The sequence below is a fragment of the Contarinia nasturtii genome, unplaced genomic scaffold, assembly GCF_009176525.2.
Source record: "Contarinia nasturtii isolate CC-2019 unplaced genomic scaffold, AAFC_CNas_1.1 Cnas_scaffold_695, whole genome shotgun sequence".
Classification (NCBI taxonomy): domain Eukaryota; kingdom Metazoa; phylum Arthropoda; class Insecta; order Diptera; family Cecidomyiidae; genus Contarinia; species Contarinia nasturtii.
Genome location: NW_022198046.1, coordinates 10392817 through 10414735, shown reverse-complemented (window position 1 = coordinate 10414735; position 21919 = coordinate 10392817). Strand labels below are relative to the sequence as shown.

General features: G+C 33.7%; 5 protein-coding genes across 8 annotated transcripts; 3 read left to right on the top strand and 2 right to left on the bottom strand.

The window, feature by feature from the left end:
- Nucleotides 1-2296: 2296 nt before the first annotated feature.
- On the bottom strand, nt 2297-8572 carry LOC116341414 (THO complex subunit 2). 2 transcript variants are annotated; one of them, XM_031768501.1, is made up of 14 exons: nt 8296-8572; nt 7883-8045; nt 7521-7786; nt 7264-7397; nt 5918-7032; nt 5582-5853; nt 5057-5519; nt 4695-4967; nt 4393-4598; nt 4212-4314; nt 3898-4077; nt 3377-3791; nt 2668-3284; nt 2297-2589 (listed from the first exon to the last, which is right to left on the bottom strand). In XM_031768501.1, exons 1-14 carry the CDS (start codon nt 8355-8357, stop codon nt 2428-2430), a joined length of 4431 nt encoding a protein of 1476 aa, XP_031624361.1. In that variant the 5' UTR covers nt 8358-8572; the 3' UTR covers nt 2297-2427. The 2 variants fall into 2 exon arrangements, with proteins under 2 accessions (XP_031624361.1, XP_031624360.1); XM_031768500.1 differs by having other exon boundaries at nt 3377-3812; nt 8296-8571.
- A 231-nt stretch (nt 8573-8803) lies between these two features.
- On the top strand, nt 8804-11210 carry LOC116341415. Its single transcript, XM_031768502.1, has 2 exons — nt 8804-9662; nt 9739-11210. The coding sequence occupies exons 1-2, from the start codon at nt 9500-9502 to the stop codon at nt 11079-11081; spliced, it is 1506 nt and encodes a 501-aa protein (XP_031624362.1). The 5' UTR covers nt 8804-9499; the 3' UTR covers nt 11082-11210.
- A 1273-nt stretch (nt 11211-12483) lies between these two features.
- On the top strand, nt 12484-14393 carry LOC116341416 (ras-related protein Rab-11A-like). The gene is made up of 4 exons (XM_031768503.1): nt 12484-12688; nt 12849-13114; nt 13379-13735; nt 13848-14393. The coding sequence occupies exons 2-4, from the start codon at nt 12913-12915 to the stop codon at nt 13928-13930; spliced, it is 642 nt and encodes a 213-aa protein (XP_031624363.1). The 5' UTR covers nt 12484-12688; nt 12849-12912; the 3' UTR covers nt 13931-14393.
- A 124-nt stretch (nt 14394-14517) lies between these two features.
- LOC116340727 (ras-related protein Rab-11A-like) lies at nt 14518-15916 on the top strand. The gene is made up of 3 exons (XM_031767363.1): nt 14518-15118; nt 15331-15684; nt 15792-15916. Exons 1-3 carry the CDS (start codon nt 14917-14919, stop codon nt 15872-15874), a joined length of 639 nt encoding a protein of 212 aa, XP_031623223.1. The 5' UTR covers nt 14518-14916; the 3' UTR covers nt 15875-15916.
- A 701-nt stretch (nt 15917-16617) lies between these two features.
- On the bottom strand, nt 16618-20770 carry LOC116340726 (trehalose-phosphate phosphatase B-like). Of its 3 annotated transcripts, none has more exons than XM_031767360.1 (6): nt 20349-20770; nt 18210-18339; nt 17770-18106; nt 17505-17691; nt 17314-17420; nt 16618-17235 (listed from the first exon to the last, which is right to left on the bottom strand). In XM_031767360.1, coding segments are annotated over exons 1-6 (900 nt in total). In that variant the 5' UTR covers nt 20350-20770; the 3' UTR covers nt 16618-17097. The 3 variants fall into 3 exon arrangements, with proteins under 3 accessions (XP_031623220.1, XP_031623221.1, XP_031623222.1); XM_031767361.1 differs by lacking the exon at nt 20349-20770 and adding an exon at nt 18448-18851; XM_031767362.1 differs by lacking the exon at nt 20349-20770 and adding an exon at nt 18487-18851.
- Nucleotides 20771-21919: the final 1149 nt, after the last annotated feature.

The window sequence follows — 21919 nt, the reverse complement described above, 5'->3', positions numbered from 1 at the left end:
AGAGAGAGAGAGAGAGAGAGAGAGAGAGAGAGAGAGAGAGAGAGAGAAAGAGAGTGAAATAAAGAAACAATCTATTTAGTCTTGGTGCTGCTGTTGGTTGCTGCCTTTTCCGTCGGTTTTCATTTCATATTGGCGGCAAAAAGACTATTTGCTATTAGTAGCTACATCAGTGTATTGTTTACATTGTTTATTGTTATTTTTCAATTTTGCTAGTTTTTTTTTGTAGAATTACGTCGTTGTTGTTGTTAGTTCTCTCTATTCCTGTCGTCGGCCTGTGCGTGTATAGTCATAGAGACAATAGAAAATATGTTATATACGCATTGAATTAAGGAGATTTTCTGATTTTACGAAATACAGATGGCTATCGAACAATATGGCTTTAAACAACCGAGACGTGCGCTCATTTACTTCCTTTTCGACAGAGAGAGAGCATACAAAAAGTAGAACGTGTTAATACACATCAAAAGCTGTATTGAGTTATCGGTATATTGGCGATTTGTACTCTATAATATATAGCAAATTGAAAAGTTATTCTCCTCTATTTTATTGATCACTTTTCGATTCTTTCATGTACTACAACTTGATTCCTGTGGTTCTTTTTTCGGTGAAAATATTTTCTGTAAAACACATTGCAGTCGTGTTGTGTCTTTTCGAACACAGGATAAATGTTTATTATTATATCTTTTTTTTTTGTTCAAGCGATTAAATTGAATAAACACCCTCGTTCAATAAATTGTCCCAACGCATTACACTTAACAAATGCACACTCAACACAAACACTTTTATTAAATAATCCACTAATTTTTTTGTTATCAGTGAACGCATGCACATTAAGCGAGACAGTTTATGATCAAATTGCCCGCATGTCCAACCATTTAATATTAATAAATATTTTTGTGGGCATTTTAACACATTTGTCATATTTTCTTGTTTTCGGTCACATCATTCTCGTCCGATATACTCATCACCATTTATGCCCATGAATATTGTGGTTCAAATGTGACGCATTCCGTCCGCATCAACGACAATTACTAAAGTTCAAGCCATAATTTTGTTCCATTTGATCTTATTTTCAATGGGATTCGTCTATTTACTCGAATTCCAATGGAACATCTAAGCGACAATTCCGATTGTTCCGATTTCTTCGAATCCAACATAACTTTATGCATCATTCATTCTATTTATGTTCATTACAATCATTCATTGCGATGAATTTTGCAATGAATTTCATTCATAATTTCAAACGATTAACCATACACTTCAAGTACATTTACAATAACTGTGATGCTGAAATGTAAAAAAAAAGAATGAGTATTACTCATTGTCGTGAATTATGATTTAAATTGTTTATGATGCGTGCGCGCGCTCTCTCATCTTGCGATTGTTGCTTACTTTTCGGTTTCTTTTCGATTTTTTGCGTTCAATGTTATTAAATCAGCTTATTTTACTTTTGCTGTGCACTTATTGACACAATGCTAGACCCACAAATAATAAAAATCTATTAAATTAATTGGTGTGAGGTCAAAATATTTACCACTTGACCCTTAATTTAATCGCATGCAATATACGTGGGCATTCATTTAAAGAACACACACACACACTCTCGTATATATTTGTTGTGTATTTTACTTAATTGTTTTCATATTTATGTGAAGTTTGAACGGACCGTACACCACACCATACAATTCTCGACAATCGTCAACGACAAAATTCAATTTAAAACGAATTTCTTCAGAGTGAATGGGACATTCAGTCGCACAAAGCGAGCACATCCATTGATGGGTTTGTTTATGAAAGAAATGACTAATCAACTAGCATTATTCACATTCTGATTTTCGATCGCGGTGCCAGTACATTGCATTACAACAAACAATGCATTTCGAGAACGAATGACCAGCACATATTTTGAATTGATTCACTGCACATTATTTCGATTTCGGAGAGGAAATATGAACAGTATTCAAAGCATTTGTTTTAACAAATTCGGAAAAATTGATTTATTTTCTTTCTACTAGATTATTTGGGATTGAAAATTAATATTTTTGAGGCATGACTATTTGTGCACAGTTTTTAGCCTAAATCAACGAAATGATGAAACGTTATTAACAGTATGGAGTGAGGCGCCTCCATCAAATTACAAATGTGTATTTGAAAGGTTTTTCGTTGTTTACTACGTTAATTGTTTATTATGGTTTCAAGTTATATGCATTTCTAGTCTCTCTGTTATAATTAAATAAAACAAATTCCATTTCATTCATAATTTTCATTCATTTATTAGAATTCTACATTTCCATAGTTTTGTTGTTGTTTTTTTATTGTTTCCTTTGTTTTCACATATCAAAAGAATTTGAAAGAAGAAGAAACAACGTTCTCGTTAAAATGAAAATGATAGTTTACAAATGCAAATTTTCATGGTATTCGATTTGCTCAAAGGTTTCGCTTGCGGCTGCTTCGTTTGCTTGGTTCTTTGCGCATTTCGATTTCATCGTACGTGGATTTTTCCCGTTTTTCCTTTGAACGTTCCGACTTATTTGAGCGTTCACGCTTACTGCTTTCGTCCACATTGATTATCACGTCGTCATTGTTTTTCTATAATTTACAAATGTTTATACGCACAAACGATTAATTATCATTTCAAAATATTTGTTTATCGATTGTTTGACTTACTTTTAAACTTTCAACTCTGCGTCGTTTAGCGCCTTCTCGTTCGTCTGGTGAATCTTGACTGCGTCGATTGTTTGAACCTTTGCTTGAATTCGATATCGAGCTGAGATCTCTATCGCGTTCTCGTTCATCATATGTATCGGGATGAAAGCGATTCAATTCATTTTGTGATACATACATTGGTGATGCTGTTGTGTATTCCGGTGATGCTGCACCATCAGCATTCGAACGGTCATTTGGATGATAGGCAGGTGAAACTGGACTGTAATATTTACGATCTCGATCCCGATCACTTCTATCTCGTTTTTCGGCTCGATCGCGTTTTCGAATTTCCCCATCGTCTTTATCACGTTTCGAGTCTTTCGATGAATTTTTCTCTTTTATCATAATTACTTTTTCGGTGGAGTCACGTTCACGTTCTCTCTCACGACCTCTTGGTTCGCGTTCTTCGCGCTCCTTATTTTCTTTGCGCACTTCTTTCTCCGAATTATTACTCGACGAACTATTGGTTTGCTTAATCGAAACGGAATTTGTTGAGGTCGATGACGATGATGATGTGGTTGTGGCTGTTGATCGTTTTTCAGTACGTTCGGAGACTTCTTTTGTTTCTGTTCGGGTAACTATTTCGATACAATTGATTAACTAACAGTCACCAAAACTACCAGAACCCATAACCTACCAGTCACCAAAATAAAATTGTCAAATTACTTACCATGATTGCTTTCGTGCTTTCCAGAGGTGGCAGTACCATTGCCATTTACCACTTTTGTTGTTTCTTGCGCATTTTTCACCGGTTTGTCGGAGACTTGATGGAAATCAGCCTCTTTCATCATATCAACCGCCTTATTCTTCAATTGTCCAATGTAACTTGTGGCCAATACAAAGAGATCTTGACGTTGGTTTTTTTCCTCTTCGATCACTTTGTTCACATACTTTTCCAGAATCTGTGACAATTTTGATAGAACGGGAAAATTCGGAAGTATTCGCATGAGAATAATGAGCGCATTTCGAATTTGCATGTAGTCTTTTGATTGAAGTAACTCAACAGTGGAACGCGTGATTTTGTAGTGCCATTTGTGACACACGTGACGGAAGTTTTCGTAACCAACATGATCATCAGCTGAACACTGTAAATTAGAGGACTTTTCCTATATGTTTTGTTAATATATGATGAGCTAAGCAACAATTTTTTTTTTGTTTGAATAAGCGAAATAAAGAAATGAAGCGCATTACCTGATTACTTATACGGAATTTTGTCACAAATCCTGGGTAGCTGGCACATTCTTTTTCAAATGTTGCCTGACTTGAATGCCATCGCATTACTGTTTCGAGCATAGCACATAAAAAGCGACCATAACGTGTTGCCTCATTTTCAGTACATGATGTTACTGAATAAGCAATTTCACAGAATATCTGAAGCAAAATGGATAAGGAAATTAATTGAGTGAAACTTATTATTTCTTCTAGAGATTTCATTTTAAACCAAGGAGATATAATCAAAATTTATTGAACATCAAGTTAGAGAAGGAACCGAATTGACAACTTACTCTGTCATAACAAAGAAGTGTCGAAAAATTTGGCGTCTTCAGCGTGTGAATCAAATGGACGAACTTGGCGCAATACATTGCATCCGGTGCGGTAAAGGTGCATCTGTCGAATGTCAATAATAAAATAAAATGAAAATATATTCATCATTTGGACAAAAATCATCAATCATTACTCATTTACCTTGGGAATAAACAAAGTTGAAGGAATTGAGTGATGGTTTCATTTTTGGCAGACTTGGCCGATCGGGACAGGAACCATTGATCTTTCTCGAAGTTTAAGCGATGTTTGATTTTATCGACATGTTCTTGCTGTTTCTTTCGTTCATCTTGTAACTTTTCCATCAATGCAACATATCGCTCTTGTTCTTTGCGACTCTTCGATGAGCCCTATTTGTAATGAAACGAATTTGAAAAGTTGAAAAAAAAATTGTCAAATTAAATCGTTAAAATTAACGGTTTAAATAAAAATGCCACATTATTTACCAGCTCTACGGACAAAGATTGCTTTTTCAATTTTTGAATTTCACGTTCGTAACTTTTGTTCGGCACTTCCAGATCATACATGGCAAGTGACCAGAATGTAACCAAAAACTGTGGACTAATGTCTTCCCACACTTTCATCGGATGAATCAAACGAACCGATTCGACAATGGGTTGAATGATTGCCGACGTTGCTTCTAAATACTTTTCTTGTTTTTGTGCTGTTGACAACTTTTTAACACTAGTATCTGCCTTCCGGAGTTGATCGTACTTTTGCTAATGATAGAAAAATAAAATAATATGCAAAAATCATTTTGACCCATGATTGAATCGTCTGGAAAATATAATGGATGCTTTAATCTTACCGAGATTTGATGAGCAAAAATTGGTCGAGCCAAGAAGAATGCGACTTCAGTATGAATGTGATAGACTTGTAACATGTCATGTATCGATGGAAAACGCTCCATGTATTCATCTACTGAATATGATGAACCTAAAAATGTGCCAAATTGCACAAGTGTATCCTGACATTGATCGTATAATTTTCCAACTAATTTCAAATGATTGTCGGCCGTTTCACGATAAACAACACAATGTTTTTGTTGTGCCATCAATAAACATAGTGTAACGGCTAAATCATTGCTGGCAAGCGCATCTTTTAATCGTTGCGAAGATTTTTTGGTATTACGAACTTGACCAAAATAGCCAGCCTCATTACGAAGTAGTTCACCGCCAGCCATTGCTTCGAGTTGTTCAGTTGTCATTTCTTCGGATGCATCAACACCGGTCATCTTCTGACAAACCTCTTTCAAAATTAACAAATCCAAACTGCATCGAAATAAAATTGAGATTAACGAACGATTTTTTTTTAACTTTATCCGTTAAATTACCTTTTGTGTGCTTTCAATTGATTGGCCACGTATTGTAATAGACCGCTCAACTCAATATTGTACTTTTTATAAATTGAACCGCAAAAATTGGCGGAGCCTTGTAGCCACATTGAAAGTGATGTACCATCAAGTTTGAAACGATTTCGATCGGCCAGAGCAAGTGCTTCAATCAAACAATAGCCGAGTACATCGTAAGATAATGACGTTAAATACTTAAGTGAATCAACAACGGGACCAATAAGATTGTCGTAGATTTGAATTTGTTTCAAGATCTGTAAATTAGAAAATCATTTAGTCGATTTCATTTGAAAATATTTGCTTCAAAGAAATACTCACGTAATCAAACAAAAATCCCGGTGAACAATGACTCAATTTGCCGATGGATCGACCGACTGGTTTGACATTTTCTTTGCTAACACGTTTCATCAGCGCTTTGATTTGTTTTTGTGCCAAACCGCGACGCCGAATCAATTTCGGATGAATCAAATACGTGTCATTCTTCCATCGTGCGTACAAACTGTATCGGTGATGGTATGGGAAAATTTTAATGATCGACCAAATCTCTTCGGCAATGCAACAATTACAATCCATATACGAAAGTGCTGGTAAAACTGATGCATCAATCAATGTGATACAATCGAAATAAAGTAGATGATCACTTTCAGTCTTTGGGCCGGTATTCGCATCGACTTTCATATCCGTCAGGATGGCATTCATAATGCGAATCAATTTGTACAATAGAATCGGATCATGATGTAGTGCTGGTCCTAATTTTGTTGCCATTGCGAATGCATTTTCACGTAATTCGAGTATTGATGTGGCTTTTGGTACGGATAAAACATTTTGGTATGGGATCGGTGCACGTGGTTGACGATTTTTCATTTTCATATAAACCGGATCGATAACATGATGTATAAGACAAGCTAATGCTTTTGCAACTGGCTCTTTCACAATCACAGATTGTTCGGGCAATTTATCGATTAAGGTTTGTGCCGTTTTCCAGTCGCCAACTGTTAAGAGTGCCTCACATAAATTCCATTTTTGATTGAACTCATAATTATCCTCAAAATCATCTTTTTCATCATCAATCTCTATTTCTTTGTCTTTATTCGTTGAAATAACATTCAACTTTCGGACGTATTCTTTTGCGTCATCAATCTCCTGTTCCCATTCTGTTTGCAAACTACGATCCGTTGGGCTCAGCCAAACGTAAATATCATCTAAACGAATCAAACCGCATTGCAACAATAGCGCCGTTATAATATAGAGAGAACGTGGCGTTTCTGTATCATGGAAATAACGGTATTTGTAGCCCAAAATTTCACAAATGACATTGGCATTTGGCATATACGATCGGAGCAATTCGATGAATAGACGATGTTGCTCCGGTCGAGTTTCGAATGATTCTAATGTGATGTCCAGAACGCGATTGGGATCGAGATTGAAACAACCTGCAATGCAAAAACAAAATTAATTCGTTAACTTATGTTTGCTGGAATTGGCTTGATTCTAAGATGATGGAAGAAATATCACATAAAAATCACTTTTATGCGTCTCAGTTAGAATATTAGTTCCAAAATCTTTTTTTTTTTTTTTCATTTTTAGACGAATAATGAAATTTAGTGAAAAAATTTCACAAAAATCTCTGACATTGCGTCAGATGTGTGTCAATGTGTGCTTACCAATCAATGATTTGATGATTTCCAAAATTTTATTTACGGAAGTATGTTCAATAGTTTCGTGATTTAATTCTGCAATTAACTTTGCATAACCTTCGCTCTCCTCGCGAAACAAGTTGAATCGCCTCTGTTTGTAACTAATGGAATCCAAGAGTAACAACAATCATGTTTTGCATTAGTTAAACAAATAATAATAATATTTAAACTTTACTATTTCAAAATTGTGTGCAAATTAAAAAAAAATATTGTCATTTACTCACTAGAGTTTTGTTTTAACTTTGATAAACCGCTGATAAAAGTTATTAACATTATTTTGTGTTTTAATTATGCCCGCCTCTTGCAGTGTATCAATATCGAGACGTTCTTTCAGCAATTTATCCGACAGAAACTCTTCCACTTTCTTCACAATTTCACAAAATACAATACGTTCTTCTTGTGTTGAATTATCACCAAGCCCATTTGATGTTTCAGCATCGAAAATAGCAATAATGTCAAGAATCACGGACGGCATATCAGTGTGCATTTCCTATGTTATCATTTGAAAAGAAACACACAAAAAATAATAATATTTAGCATTTGATATTTGTTGTCTAAAAAATATGTTTAATATTTTAGTATTTACCGCTATGTCAGCGAGAATAGTGGAAACGACATCTTTTTTTGTGACACCTCTAATGCCGTCATGAAGTAAATCGTAAATATAGCGGAAAATTGGATTTTTACCATCGTTGCCAAGGAAAAATGGATTCTCGTTGCTCTTCGCTAAACTCTTCAAATACTTTGTACTGAAATTGAACAATAAAAACATGTCACATAAAATCGTGAAATACAAAAAAAATATTGCCGTATTGTCACATCGATTGACAAAGGGCCCCGCTAAAATCTAATCATGTAAAACATGTGCTTGAAAACAGTAAATTCGCAATAAATACGGTTAGTTGAGCATTGAAAATATTTATGGTGTATTTTATATTTATCAAAGACACGATCTCCAATGCATTTGACGACCGAAAACATTTCGAAAAATTTACTTACATTTCAGATTTGCCCGATTTTTCCCATGATTTCAGTGCATCTGATTTACTACTCGATGCCATATTTCCAACGGCAAATTCGATGGTTTTGGATTACGTCCGAATCACTTGTATAGCAAATAAATGAACTGGATGCAAATTTTAATTGATCAAACAACGAGTCAAACCGAAAAAATTAAACGGAAAAATGAAATCAAGAATAAAATTTTGTTGTATTCTAAATGTTCACACTCTCTATGGTAATATTCATACGCGCCATGTACTGTCAAATCGCGTACTATTGAAAAGTGTTTCGGTAGCACTCATACATTCGCACACACAAACGTACACCACATACACACTACTAAATAAACGAACAGTGAACGCGTCGCATGTGAGTGTATGTTTTGTGTTGTCAACGTTCGGAGACTTTTGTTACTTGACAGTATTTTCGATGGTGAGTGCGTTCATGTGTTGTGTTTTAACTTAAAAAATCAAACAATAATTCAAGTTGAGGTTATTATATAGATTTCGATTTTTACAACTTTATTTGGACAATTGACATTTTTTTCGTGCTAAATTTGTTCCGTTATTGGCGTGCCATATTGAATAAAGTACAAATTCAATTAGAAATCTATCGAAACAAAACGCTGAATGTCACAAACCAATACACACACAACAAATCATATGAACAGTGTGTGAGTTCGTTGCTTGTATATGAATTTAACTTGAATTGAGCGAGAGAAAACACGCAAAGGAGTATATTGTCTCAGTTTTCCGCATGACATTTGGAACATGTGCTAAAAATTTGTACGGAGCACAAACAAAAACAATCAACGCCAAAAAAATATTCATAAACAAAGAAATTGGTTTTTGTAGTTGGACAAAAGCAAAGTGTATTTTTATGGAAACGTTCAGGATACCAGTTTTGCTCAGGAAATTCATAAACATCATGGAGTTAAGTAGTTCGAGCTCGACTATACGAACGATAATATTGTCTTAGACGTATAAAAAGAAGAGTAAATTTCAACATACAAGAGCTAAAATTGAATAACAAAAATAGAAAGTGAAAATTTGTTTTGTGGTGTTACGCAAAGCCGCGTTATTTCCACTATTTCAGTTTTTGTGCGTTTGTTTTGTATTTTTCTTTTTCTTTGTAAAATACGAAGTTTTCGACGTGTTCACTAACTGTATGTTTTTGTGCAAAAAAAAAAACAGAAGCATAAATGATTAAAGCCGTACAAAAGAATTTATGTGAATTGCCCAAAGCAAATGATGTCGCACCGAGCAAATCAGACGATTTGACTCTTAATAATGGAGACATCAACACCACTGACGACGATGAAACCGATGACTGCATTTATGTATCACCCGACGAATCTGAAAACGGTACCAAAAATCACACATTTTTTTTATTAAAAAATAAATAAATTCCAACCTAATTGATTTTCTCCAACATTTTCAGCGCCAATTATTATCGACTCAGACACCGATGGCGGACGAAATACGAATGTTGCACGAACAAAAAAGAAAACAAACCTGGTGGAACGAGCCAAAGTTGTACCAGTTCGACGAAAATTGATGTGCTTCTGTACAAGCATCTACTGTCGAAATTGTCTAAATGAAAATGCACGCAAAAAACTATTTCAAATGTATATGTGCCATCCAATTATAACGACACATGTTAAAATGTGCGAAACAGTTGCATTGCTCATTAATTTACCACAGGACAAGGTTCGTCGATTATTTTCACGACTTCAGAACTATTTGATATTGGGTAACGAAGATCCGACTGTACTTCAATTGAACAAAGCTCTCAAAGGATACGAGGGTAACTTTCCACGAAATTTGGCACCCCTAGAACTTTGCCAAATCAAGCGAAAACTATTAAACAGCAAACCCGTTTGGTTTAATAAGACATTTTCAACGTGTTGTCGTATTTTTCGCTATAAAATATCAACACCAAAATTAATCAATTTGCTGAATGAAACGGGCAAATTGAAATTCCGTCGCATTACGAATCGCATTAGTAAAAAATCCAAATTGGTTGCAATTGAGGAGAAGGAAAATCGACTAGAACGGATCTCATACATTCGTCGAATTCAAAAGTATCGCAAAGAGAATCAACGAATTATCTACATCAATGCAATGATGATTGGTGATAAAATGATTGTCATCGCAGCCGGATTCGATGGACCCATTACAAGTGCATTTATCACAAGTACAAATGCAAGCGGCTTTTTAAAATGGCTATCGAAAGATATTGTCGGCAATTTGAAAGAGAAATGCGTTTTTGTACTTGGACCATCGTGCAAATTTCGTTGCGAAAAAAGTGTACCACAACAGACCGATTCCAAGGATACGATCATTACGTGGCTGGAAAATGAGAAAATTCCATACACAAGCGACATGTACAAGACTGAATTATATGATTTGATTTTGCAAAATACAAACAACTTTCAACCGGCTGAAACTGGTTGCATTATCACTGAATATCTCGCCAAAATCAATCATATTGCTTTGCATATCCCCGATGCAAATCGTGATCTTGACCCATTTGAATACATTTGGTTTCAGATAAAGCTACGCATGATTGCAAACGGCACGGCTTCGTTCAACATTAATGGCCAATTGACAAGTTTACCTCGTGATATTTGGATTGAGCAATTTGAACGTGTTTATTCGATTGAAAATGTTTACCTACAAATTGAATGCAACATGGATCGAACGTTTCGTCGATTTCGCGTTGATAACGATGATTTTAAATCAAGCGAAATATTATATGCAATTGATCACGTCTCTTGCTAATGTTAACCCGTCACAAATCAAAACAACTGACGCCGATTCATTCGTCAGAGTTTTTTTCTATTTTAAATATGAATAATAGTCTCTCTTTTTTTTTCGTTTTTAAGTTCAATAAATGATAATTTTTTTCGAACAAGTAATCGAATGTTAATAAAAACAAGAGTTTCATTTGCAGTTTTATAAAACTTTATTTGTGTTTTTCATGAAATTTATTTGAATAGCGAGTCTGTGCAAAACTTTCCACACAAGCGATAAATGTTTTATAGAAATTTGTTGAACAGATTTTTACATTTTACAGATATAGATTTTTGAGCCTGTTTGTTGTGGGTCTGTTCCACGTGAAGAGATTATTTAAAATATGACTGTACAGGATGATTCAGGGTCGCGAGGAATAGAAATTAGATTTTGAGCCACTTTAGTCGATGGACAAAAAATAACATTCTGGAAGTTTGAAGAAATTTCAATCAAAATTAGGTGTACCTCCCATACAAAATTTTCGTTTGTGAGCCAAAATTTCTTCAAATTCTCCAAATGTTGCAAAGTTCTGTGCAAACTTTCACGTCCTTACGATACCATACAGGCATGGTTTCCATAGAAAATCCAAATTTTTCTGACTTTTTTAAGAAAAGTGTTTCAAAAATAACTTCAGACATATTTTTTAAAGCGTTTTGTTAGAAAATAGAATACTTTCAAATTTTATACAAATGGGTTCATCATGAAAGTGTGAAAAATCTTTTGCGAGTACTTCTGCTATTAAATTAAAGAATAGTTTGAAAAATGGATCAAATATTATTTTGAAGTACTGTTGGCTACGAACGTTCGTTCATTCGTAGACAATAGAAATAACATTTTTGTTCGTTCGTTCGTAGAAATTGAAAAAACAAATTTGTTCGTTCGTTAGTTCGTGGATTTTGAAAAATAAAAAAAAATTTCGTTCGTTTGTAGCGATTTTTTATTTCAAATTTTCTTAATATTCAATAATAATATTTGTCACTTTTTGAGTTTTGCATAAATTCTGAGAATTTTACAATTCTTAATAGTATAATATTTGTTGTTTTCAATAAATGGATAATAATAAGAAAATATATACAATACATGAAATAGCTTTGGTCTGATTCTCACACAGAACATGCACACATACAGACGCATACTCATACACACATGACAAACAGTGCCGTGTGAAATTCTCCACACTGACATTCATTCCAACGAACCGACAATAGTCCATCGATATTCCATTGTGTTTTCTTCTTTATTAAAGAAAAAAAATCAAACTTAACCTCAATTTCAATTGCAATTCATACAATAACCGTACCCGTATTCCGTATCGTTTTGAATGTACCAAACTCTCCACACATCCAAAATGCAAGTAAGTTCATATGTGGTGACGTTCATACTTTTTCTGATGACTAAGTTTTGTCAAAACACACATAAAGAAGAAAGAGAGAAATAAGAAGAAGCAATAGTAGCAGCAAAAAGAAAAGAAAGAAAGAAAAAAGTTGGTCATAGTTGTATGTTATGTCGACTTAATTATTTCGTTTTTCGCATAAATACGAACAAAGCCATTTTTTCTGAAAGTGAGACATCAATTTCAAGCATTTATTCCATCAGTGAGTGAATTATTTAAAAAAAAAAATCAATTATAGCGACACATAGCAAAAGAGACACACCGAGAGTGATATAAAAAAAGAATTTCAACAACTCCCCTTTTTTTCGTCACTCTCCATCTATTTGCCAGTGTGGATTAAATTAAATTCTTTATTTTGATAGTTTTTAAATCATCTGGAAAAAGAGTGAAACAAGCAAGCAACGCGAAAGAAAAAAGGTTCTAAAAATGGCTACCAGAGATGACGAATACGATTACTTGTTCAAAGTAGTATTAATTGGTGATTCGGGCGTTGGTAAAAGTAATTTACTATCACGATTCACACGAAATGAATTCAATTTGGAATCGAAATCAACAATTGGAGTAGAATTTGCAACACGCAGCATTGAAGTCGATGGCAAAACGATAAAAGCCCAAATTTGGGATACGGGTGAGTTGTACATTTTGTGCCCGTATCTACTGACATTGTAGTGTTTGATAACGTATACATGGTGTACATGTATATCAAACTTCCTTTAATTATTATTATTATTTACTTTCAGTCAATTCTTATTCAAATACATTCTCTAAATGTTATTGTTTTTGTTTTTCTTTTTCTTCTTCTTCTTTTCTTTTTCCTATTCTTCTTTTTTTCATGCAATGTATTCGTGGTGGTGATGTATGTCGGTCGGTGTATGTGTAAATGTGAGTGCAGCTGGTCAAGAACGATATCGAGCAATTACATCAGCATATTATCGTGGTGCAGTTGGTGCATTATTGGTCTATGATATCGCAAAACATTTAACATACGAAAATGTTGAACGTTGGTTGCGCGAATTGCGTGATCATGCCGATCAAAACATAGTCATCATGTTGGTTGGTAATAAAAGCGATTTAAGGCATTTACGTTCGGTACCAACGGAAGAGGCAAAATCATTTGCCGAACGAAATGGTTTGAATTTCATTGAAACATCGGCACTTGATTCAACGAATGTTGAGGCTGCGTTTCAGAATATACTCACCGAAATTTATCGTATTGTGTCGCAAAAGCAAATCCGTGATCCACCCGAAGGTACTTATTTCACAAATATATGTTTTTTCTTCTCTAAATATGCAATTCCGAATCGTTCAATTGATATCATGTTTTTTTCCTGTAATTTTTTTTCTTTCATTTCAAATCGAAGGCGATGTGATCCGACCAACCGTCGAACCCATCGATGTGAAGCCAGTATCAGCCGAATCAGTGCGCAGACAGTGTTGTCAGTGAATGCTATTGATTCAAAACAATCTAAAACTCGGAGTGCTCCACACTAAAAATAATAATTTTAATAATATAATAAACAATAATAATTTTTTTTTTCATTTTGTTTTGCGCTCGATGTGAAACACATGGAAATCAATCCGCTCTAATACAAAAAAAAATTATGTATATATGTATGAGATATTGTACTGATATATTTTCAGTCAGTCGAAATATCTCAACTGGCTGAATCCAATAGCAATTCGAATGAAACTCTGAAAGCGAAGAAGTGTGGCGTTGAGAGAACCGTTTCTTCCTACATCCTTCTCTCTTTCAAATGAGGGAAATCACTCAGTATAATGTCTCGTATGTATGAATTAAATTTAGTTAAAAATGGATGCATTGCATACACAAGACAAACGTATATGTAAAGATTACAAAAATATTAATAAATCAAAAGAAACAAAAAAAAATATCAATACACAATTTTGATGGCATTTCTTTTTATTTCCGACTTTAATTGCAAGATGAACCTGCTTAAACAATTTGAAAAATTCAGCAGATAAATTTTTCAATAGCTCAATTGATGTTGTTCATTAAGTTGAAATTTGATAATAGTGCTCAATTTGACACATTAGAAGTGTTCATCAGTTAATCCAAACCGTCAATATGCGTCATAATTTTTTTTCACTGTGTATCAGTCGACTTAGCTATTTTGCTTTTCACATAAATACGAATAAAGTCATGTTTTCTGAGAGTGACATCAATTTCCAGCATTTATTTTATCAGTGAGTGAATTATAAAAAAATTCAAAAATTACAGCGATACAAAGCGAAAGAGACTCATAGAAAGTGATTTAAAAAAAGACACATTTCAACAACTCCCCTTTTTTCGTCAATCTCCATCTATTTGCCAGTGTAGATTAAATTAAATTCTTTATTGTGATTTTTTTAAAAATCATTTGGAAAGAGAGTGAAACCAGCAAACAACGCGAAAGAAAAAAAGTTCTAAAGATGGCTACTAGAGATGACGAATACGATTACTTGTTCAAAGTAGTATTAATTGGTGATTCGGGCGTTGGTAAAAGTAATTTACTATCACGATTCACACAAAATGAATTCAATTTGGAATCGAAATCAACAATTGGAATAGATTTTGCAGCACGCAGCATTGAATTCGATGGCAAAACAATAAAAGCCCAAATTTGGGACACGGGTGAGTTGTACATTCTGTGCCCATATCTATTGACACTGGAGTGTTTGATAACATGTATATCAAACTTCCTTTAATTATTATTATTATTTACTTTCAGTCAATTCTTATTCGAATACATTCTCTAAATGTTATTGTTTTTGTTTTTCTTTTTCTTCTTTTTTCATTCAATCTTTTCGCGATGGTGGTCGGTGTATGTGTAAATGTGAGTGCAGCTGGTCAAGAACGATATCGAGCAATTACATCAGCATATTATCGTGGTGCGGTTGGCGCATTATTAGTCTATGATATCGCAAAACCTTTCACATACAAAAATGTTGAACGATGGTTGAGCGAATTGCGTGATCATGCCGATCAAAACATAGTCATCATGTTGGTTGGTAATAAAAGCGATTTAAGGCATTTACGTTCGGTACCAACGGAAGAGCCAAAGTCATTTGCCGAACGAAATGGTTTGAATTTCATCGAAACATCGGCCCTTGATTCAACGAATGTTGAGGCTGCGTTCCAGAATATACTCACCGAAATTTATCATATTGTGCAAAAACAAGCCCATAATCCGCCCGAAGGTTCTTATTTTACAAATATATATTTTCTTCTCTGAATTCTCCATCCCAAATCGTTCAATTGATATCATGTTTTTTGTTTATTTTTTTTCTTTCGTTTCAAATTGAAGGCGTTGTGATCCCTTCAACGGTTGAAACCATCGATAGGAAGCCTGTATTAACCGAATCAGTGCGCAGAAAATGTTGTCAGTGACTTCTATTGAATGTATAATAAACGATAATGATTTATTTTTTATTTCTTGACTTTCATTGCAACATTTTTCGGTTTAAACCATTTGAAAAATTCAGCGGATAAATTGTTCAATAATTCAACTGATGTTGTTCGTAAATCAATTAGTCATGGATTTGAAATTCGATAACAGTGGTCAATTTTGACTCATTTGAAGTGTTCAACGGTTGTTCCAAACGGTATATGCGTCATCTTTTTTTTCACTACACATGATAAAATCGACCGATGTTTTCATAGCAAAAAAAAATATTGGCATTCGTATGTTGCATTGTAATGTGATTACTTTATGTGTTTGCGACGCAATACATGACAATTTGTAGCTGTCTCATTTAGTTTATGTCATGAAAAAAGCATAGAAATTGTTTTTTGTCTCTTTCACTTTTCTGTTTCGATGCAGTCATTAGGAAAACAAAATACAGACAATTAACGAACGCTTGTTCGACTGTCATATTACCGCCACGCACATTATAAAAGAGATATGTCACACACGAACTTTTTTCTTCTATACTTTGTGTATTCAATTGTATTGTATACCTTTTGCTAACAAATACATCACGGATAGAATAGACGTGCATGACAATCTATGGTTATTATATCATTTGGATCTCTATTGGTTTTCGAACGCGAATCTATCGCGCTAGCCTCGTAAACACATCAGCCTAACCAATTTGCATGATAAATCGATTTCCAAAAACAACACTCATAAATAAAAAAAAAAAAGATCTTACACAATTTATTGTCGTAATAACTAGAATTTAATATGTGCCAGTGCCTAGATGTTTATGTGTATGTACTATCGATTAAATGTAAATTACATTCTTCATTTGAAAATTGCGTTTGTCGTTGTTTGGCTGTGTTGTCTATTATATGTGTATGTATTTACGTATATTGCAAAGGCAGGTTTATTCTCTTATATATACACAGAACAGATAGAGTGGAGTCTTTAAATACGAATAAACAGTGAAGAAAAAAAAACAATTACATTTTTAAATGAATTCAGATGGTGACGGTAATGAGAAAAGCAACAAGAAAAAAAATGGAACAGAAGTATAAATTAAAGATGTATGATGGTAACTAGGTAATAAAATAAATTATACAATTTTTTGTGTTTTCTTCTTATTTAGATGTGTGTTTTTGTTTCACATAGTGGCGAGGTCGTTCGAAACGCGCAGCAAATGGTTTCAAATTTACACTTGGTTCATGGTATCTTGAAGCCATTGCAAAATCAACGAAATGGTCTTTGTTGATGGAACACGATAGTCGGCATTTGTTTCAATCTCCGGTCGTGATGACACTCTAAACGATAGTCCGGCTCCTTTTAATGCCTGTCATTGAGAATATCATCAATAATAATTTGATTCTATGCGAGAGAGAGAGAGAGAGAGAGAGAATAAAATACATACATGCATAGCATCTTCGTCGGTTGTGTCATCGCCGGCAAAAATTACTTTTACTTTATTCGACCAATCATCACCAAACTCTGCACGCAAAATGTACAATGCCGCTTCACCTGTTCAAATAACATGCAAAGCGTGTATGATTTACTACGATGTTGGTGGCTTATGTAAATCTATATCGGTTAAAAACCCCATACCTTTGTTCCATACTACAGGTGGTTTGGCTTCAACAGCAGCGTGTGCCGGATTGGCAATGAATCCATATGACTGAATTATACTAGTTGCTTGTGATTTGTACGTTGGCTGCTCAATTTCAGGCACATCACGATAATGAAATGTAAGAGATTGCTTTTTATCCTCCACCCAGCCACCATTGCTGCCCAACTGTGTATCAATCAAAATGTAATGAAATTAGTGAAAAAAATCGCTCATTCGCTAAAGAGATGTGACCTTGACACTTACTTTGGTTTCAAGTTCAGTGACCATTTTATTGTAATTTTGACGGGTTTTCTCATCAATTTCATGTTGATAGCGAGTCTTGTTGGATCTTGAGTTGAACTGGATCTCCAATCCATGGTTACCGGCGTATGTGATTTGTTCAATTTTCACTTTTTCTCGTGCATTGTCAGCTCCACGACCGGAAATGATGGCCAAATAAATATTTGGGTTTGTCACTAAATTGAACAGTGCCGCCTCAGAATCGGGATCGATTTCAGCCTTATCAGGATGTGAGGCTAATGGAGCCAAAGTTCCATCGAAATCCAACAACAACGCCAACTTGTCATCTTTGCCGACGTATCTGTTCAATTGTAAATGATATTTTTTTTTTAGTACAATTACAAAGTACAGCCTATCATTGGAATGGAAGTATTTTTTTCATTCGAAAAACTGTGTCAACTTACGATGATAATATGTCATTGATTTGTTCAATGTCACTTACGGTGGGCACCACTTTAGCCATTACTCTTCCTTCTACCGCCGATAAAATACAATTACTGAATGTAAGTACAAAAATGACAGCTGCCGAATTCACTGCAAACGAGAATATAAATACGATAACCACAATTATTACTAGTGATGGATAAATTTAGAATTGAGTTTTGTGAATGAGTGTGTGCCAAAAGCTGTGCACAGACATACAAAAAAAAATCGAGACAGAGATAATAGAGATCCACGTGCCTGCGATGAATAAACGAAACTGAATATATTATAAATTATGAATTGTGTGTTCAGTTCGATTCAGTACAATCAATCGCAGCCGACGGGTCGATTTTCTACAAAAAAGATCACTGAGAATTAAGCGATAAGCTGTTGTGCCGATTGTGATTCGAACCGACTTTGTCATCCTTTGTTTTTATTCCACAAAATACTAATAATTAGAACTCATTTTCTGTTGTTTATGGTGATTTATTTAAATCTTTGTTTGAGCTCGTCGATAACAGCTGATTGACAATTGTGATAACGATGAGATGACAAACAGAAAATAGATTGAGCAATGTTTGCAAGTTGTACGTATGCTGGATTTATGGTGAAAACGAGTTACTCTTTTTTTTAATCGATCATAGGTCATTGTCGTAAGCACTTCGAATAAACAAAAATTATTATTAACTATATTGACTTTTTTCTTCATTCAAGCACAAATAATAATCACTGCAATAGACAATTTCTTTTATTTTCAATTGGTTTGATCTAATGAACTTGGAAAAGTTTCAGGCATGCAATTATCATCATGAAAACGGAAAAAAACCTTCACAATGGTGATGTGATAATATGCATTTGAAGTAAATGTCAAACCGTACAGTATAAATACTGATACAATCTATATGTATATAAATCTGAATGTCAACAATCCCATATGGAATTGAGATTTAACTCAAATTGAGATACCAATATTAGACTTATGTGAATATTGCCTGAAAGTATGCTACACCGCTGTTGATTTAAGATAAATTTACGCGATAATTTGAATTGTTTGTGGCTTAAATCGAAAAAAAAATCAACTAATCAATTTGTTTATTACATAATACAAAAGCAATAAGTCATTCTCATGTACAAGGATTACAACCATTGTTGAATGCTAAGTATTTACAAATTGCTCGGTAAATAAAAAAGTAATGCCGCTGAATATTGAATATATCATTCATTCAACAAGTGGAAAGCAATAACAAAAAAAAAAACAGAACATTAACTTATATTCGAATAAATGAACGTTTTTTAGTAAAATAATCGACGGTCGTTCCAACAAAACGTGTTTTTTCGACACGTTTTGCTGAAATGATGTGAGGAAATTAATACAATCGATCAATAATTTTTTTCTAACTTTGGTTGAATGAAAAAAAAATTTCGCGTGCAAAAAATTTGATAACGATCAAATCGTTTTGCTCGAAATGACTTTTGCCGCACATCATTTACAATTGAAGAATAACAACTAAACAACAAGTTTTTATCAGTATATAGGAATATATACTATTGATTTTAAAATTAAAAGAAAAATAGAATGAACTATTGCACTTTGGCGACTGTGGCACTTTTTTCATGATACTCGCATAACACAGTGGAAAAATTTAATTCCGGGGGTAAATGTACTATTTATAAAAATAAATCACTATTATCAATACTTTTGTACGTATCATTTTCACGTTTTTTATTTGTATTTATTTGCAAGTGACGCATTTCTTTAGGCATTAAATTCGACTATAATAATAATAAGACGTGCTTTAATCAAGTTGAAAAAAAGAGATTTAGTTTGAATGAGCAAAACAAAAATTAGCATAAAAAAAACAAAAAACGGGTGACACAATGATCTTTCTTGTAGGTCTTCGATTTTTATTTAATGTTTTTATGACGTTTTTTGAATGAATTGAGTCGGTTTTTGAATTCTCTATGGTTTTTCTTAGAAATTATTTGAATGTTCAAATACGATAATTTACGAGAATCTTATCAGTACATGGTATAATGATCACGAAATCATTCAATCGCATTGCATAAGAAAATGATGAAATACAAAATTTTAGTGTAAAAAATAGAATCAAAATACTTACTTTTGATGAATTTTTATATCAATAAAATCGTAAATAAGTTAAGTTAACTAAAAAAATTCTGTCTATGTCTATTGTATGAAGATCTTTCAAAATAAATATCGTTTGAATGTGTGTGTATGTGAAAAGCGCACACTTAAATGGTAAAAACGACTAGATACGCGAATCACTGCGACGTATTTTGATGAATATTTTTTTATTGTCAATGAAAAATTTATACTGACAAAGCAATGAAAATACTTCCGGGAGTAAACTGATATTATTATTATTTAATTCGTGTAAATTTATCGTTTCGTCGTTTCCATCGTTGGGTTTCTGTGTTCGCCTTCTTTTAGATCCAGCCTTTAACTATTTTTGTCGCTTATCGATCGTGCACTTCAAACACATTATATCTCTGAACACTTCAACGTTCGAATAACGCTATTTGATCATTGCTGTGGGGTTTTTATTTATGCTATAGTGGCTAAGGTTTCAGCGGTGCAAACAAGATTGTGCCAGTGTATGTATGTGATGAGGTAGACGAAAAAAAGAAAGATGTAAACGTAAAACGTTTTATACTACCCGCTCGAAATACAAACAATTCTTCATGCTGCCCCAGCAATGCGAAAATAGAAATGTAAACAAGTGAATAAAGTACAATTCTATTTTATTTTACGCGCGCCTCGTGTGCACTTTTTTTTGTATGTACATCGATTTGTGTCTCGTGCACTTTTTTTACATACTACTTTCGCTACCATGTACAGCACACGTACCTCATCGTGATTCATGCGTCATTTCTCATATTGATAATTTTCCTTTAAAAAAACATTGCCACTCAATTGTCAATTTACGATCATGCCATGCCATGATGCGACAGCACATACGCCGAAACTTTCATCACAATATCGTGCAATCGCTTATGTCAGCAAATGAAATTCTCGTTATGAATAACTGCCATTGAATTGTTAACACGGTTAATTGAGTAAGTAGTTTTTAACCACCATTGCTGATCTAGTTCAATTGGGCAAAATGTGTCAGTTCTCTTTTGAATTTTGGTATGATTTTTGTGTGTGTGTATGATAATTATACATTTTATCAACTGAAAATGCCTTCATTTATTTTAGAAATTAAGGTAATGCCATGCAAACCGACAGAATGTGTTTTTTTTTTTTTATTATTGAATATATTTTCTTACGCAAATGGAAATGCAGCGAATTGAATATATATATTTGTTACGTGATATCGAATGATCGAATGATGTGAAGCAACAATGACTTGTTACTTCAATCGAAACAAATTCGGCATTTACGTTCCTTTGAACCAGATCGTATATCCGTCTGACGTCATTTTGACCGGGTATTTAACGTTTCGTAAAGCACACAAGAGACGAACTATGTGCAATTATAATACAATAAAATGTATAAAGAATGTGTGACTTTATTGAAAAGATATTAGTATTACATTTTTGGGATTTTTTATTGTGAATTTCAGGTTTTTTATGACGTATTTTGTTTTATCCATTGATCTCAAATTCGGTTAGTTTTATTTGATTTAAATTGCTAAGTTATTAAATTTTGGTCAGTAGACGTTTTCAA

Excerpts from the sequence above, each read along its gene's own strand:
- LOC116341414 (XM_031768500.1), bottom strand. The coding sequence starts at position 8,357 with ATGGCATCGAGTAGTAAATCAGATGCACTGAAATCATGGGAAAAATCG. Across the intron at positions 4,315-4,392 it reads CAACTTTGTTTATTCCCAAG|ATGCACCTTTACCGCACCGG; the intron begins GTAAATGAGTAA and ends GACATTCGACAG. Across the intron at positions 4,078-4,211 it reads CACTTCTTTGTTATGACAGA|ATATTCTGTGAAATTGCTTA; the intron begins GTAAGTTGTCAA and ends ATTTTGCTTCAG.
- LOC116341415 (XM_031768502.1), top strand. The coding sequence starts at position 9,500 with ATGATTAAAGCCGTACAAAAGAATTTATGTGAATTGCCCAAAGCAAAT. Across the intron at positions 9,663-9,738 it reads ACCCGACGAATCTGAAAACG|CGCCAATTATTATCGACTCA; the intron begins GTACCAAAAATC and ends CAACATTTTCAG.
- LOC116341416 (XM_031768503.1), top strand. The coding sequence starts at position 12,913 with ATGGCTACCAGAGATGACGAATACGATTACTTGTTCAAAGTAGTATTA. Across the intron at positions 13,115-13,378 it reads AGCCCAAATTTGGGATACGG|CTGGTCAAGAACGATATCGA; the intron begins GTGAGTTGTACA and ends ATGTGAGTGCAG. Across the intron at positions 13,736-13,847 it reads AATCCGTGATCCACCCGAAG|GCGATGTGATCCGACCAACC; the intron begins GTACTTATTTCA and ends TTCAAATCGAAG.
- LOC116340727 (XM_031767363.1), top strand. The coding sequence starts at position 14,917 with ATGGCTACTAGAGATGACGAATACGATTACTTGTTCAAAGTAGTATTA. Across the intron at positions 15,119-15,330 it reads AGCCCAAATTTGGGACACGG|CTGGTCAAGAACGATATCGA; the intron begins GTGAGTTGTACA and ends ATGTGAGTGCAG. Across the intron at positions 15,685-15,791 it reads AGCCCATAATCCGCCCGAAG|GCGTTGTGATCCCTTCAACG; the intron begins GTTCTTATTTTA and ends TTCAAATTGAAG.
- LOC116340726 (XM_031767360.1), bottom strand. Across the intron at positions 18,107-18,209 it reads ATCAATGACATATTATCATC|ATACGTCGGCAAAGATGACA; the intron begins GTAAGTTGACAC and ends ACAATTGAACAG. Across the intron at positions 17,236-17,313 it reads CCGACGAAGATGCTATGCAT|GCATTAAAAGGAGCCGGACT; the intron begins GTATGTATTTTA and ends TCTCAATGACAG.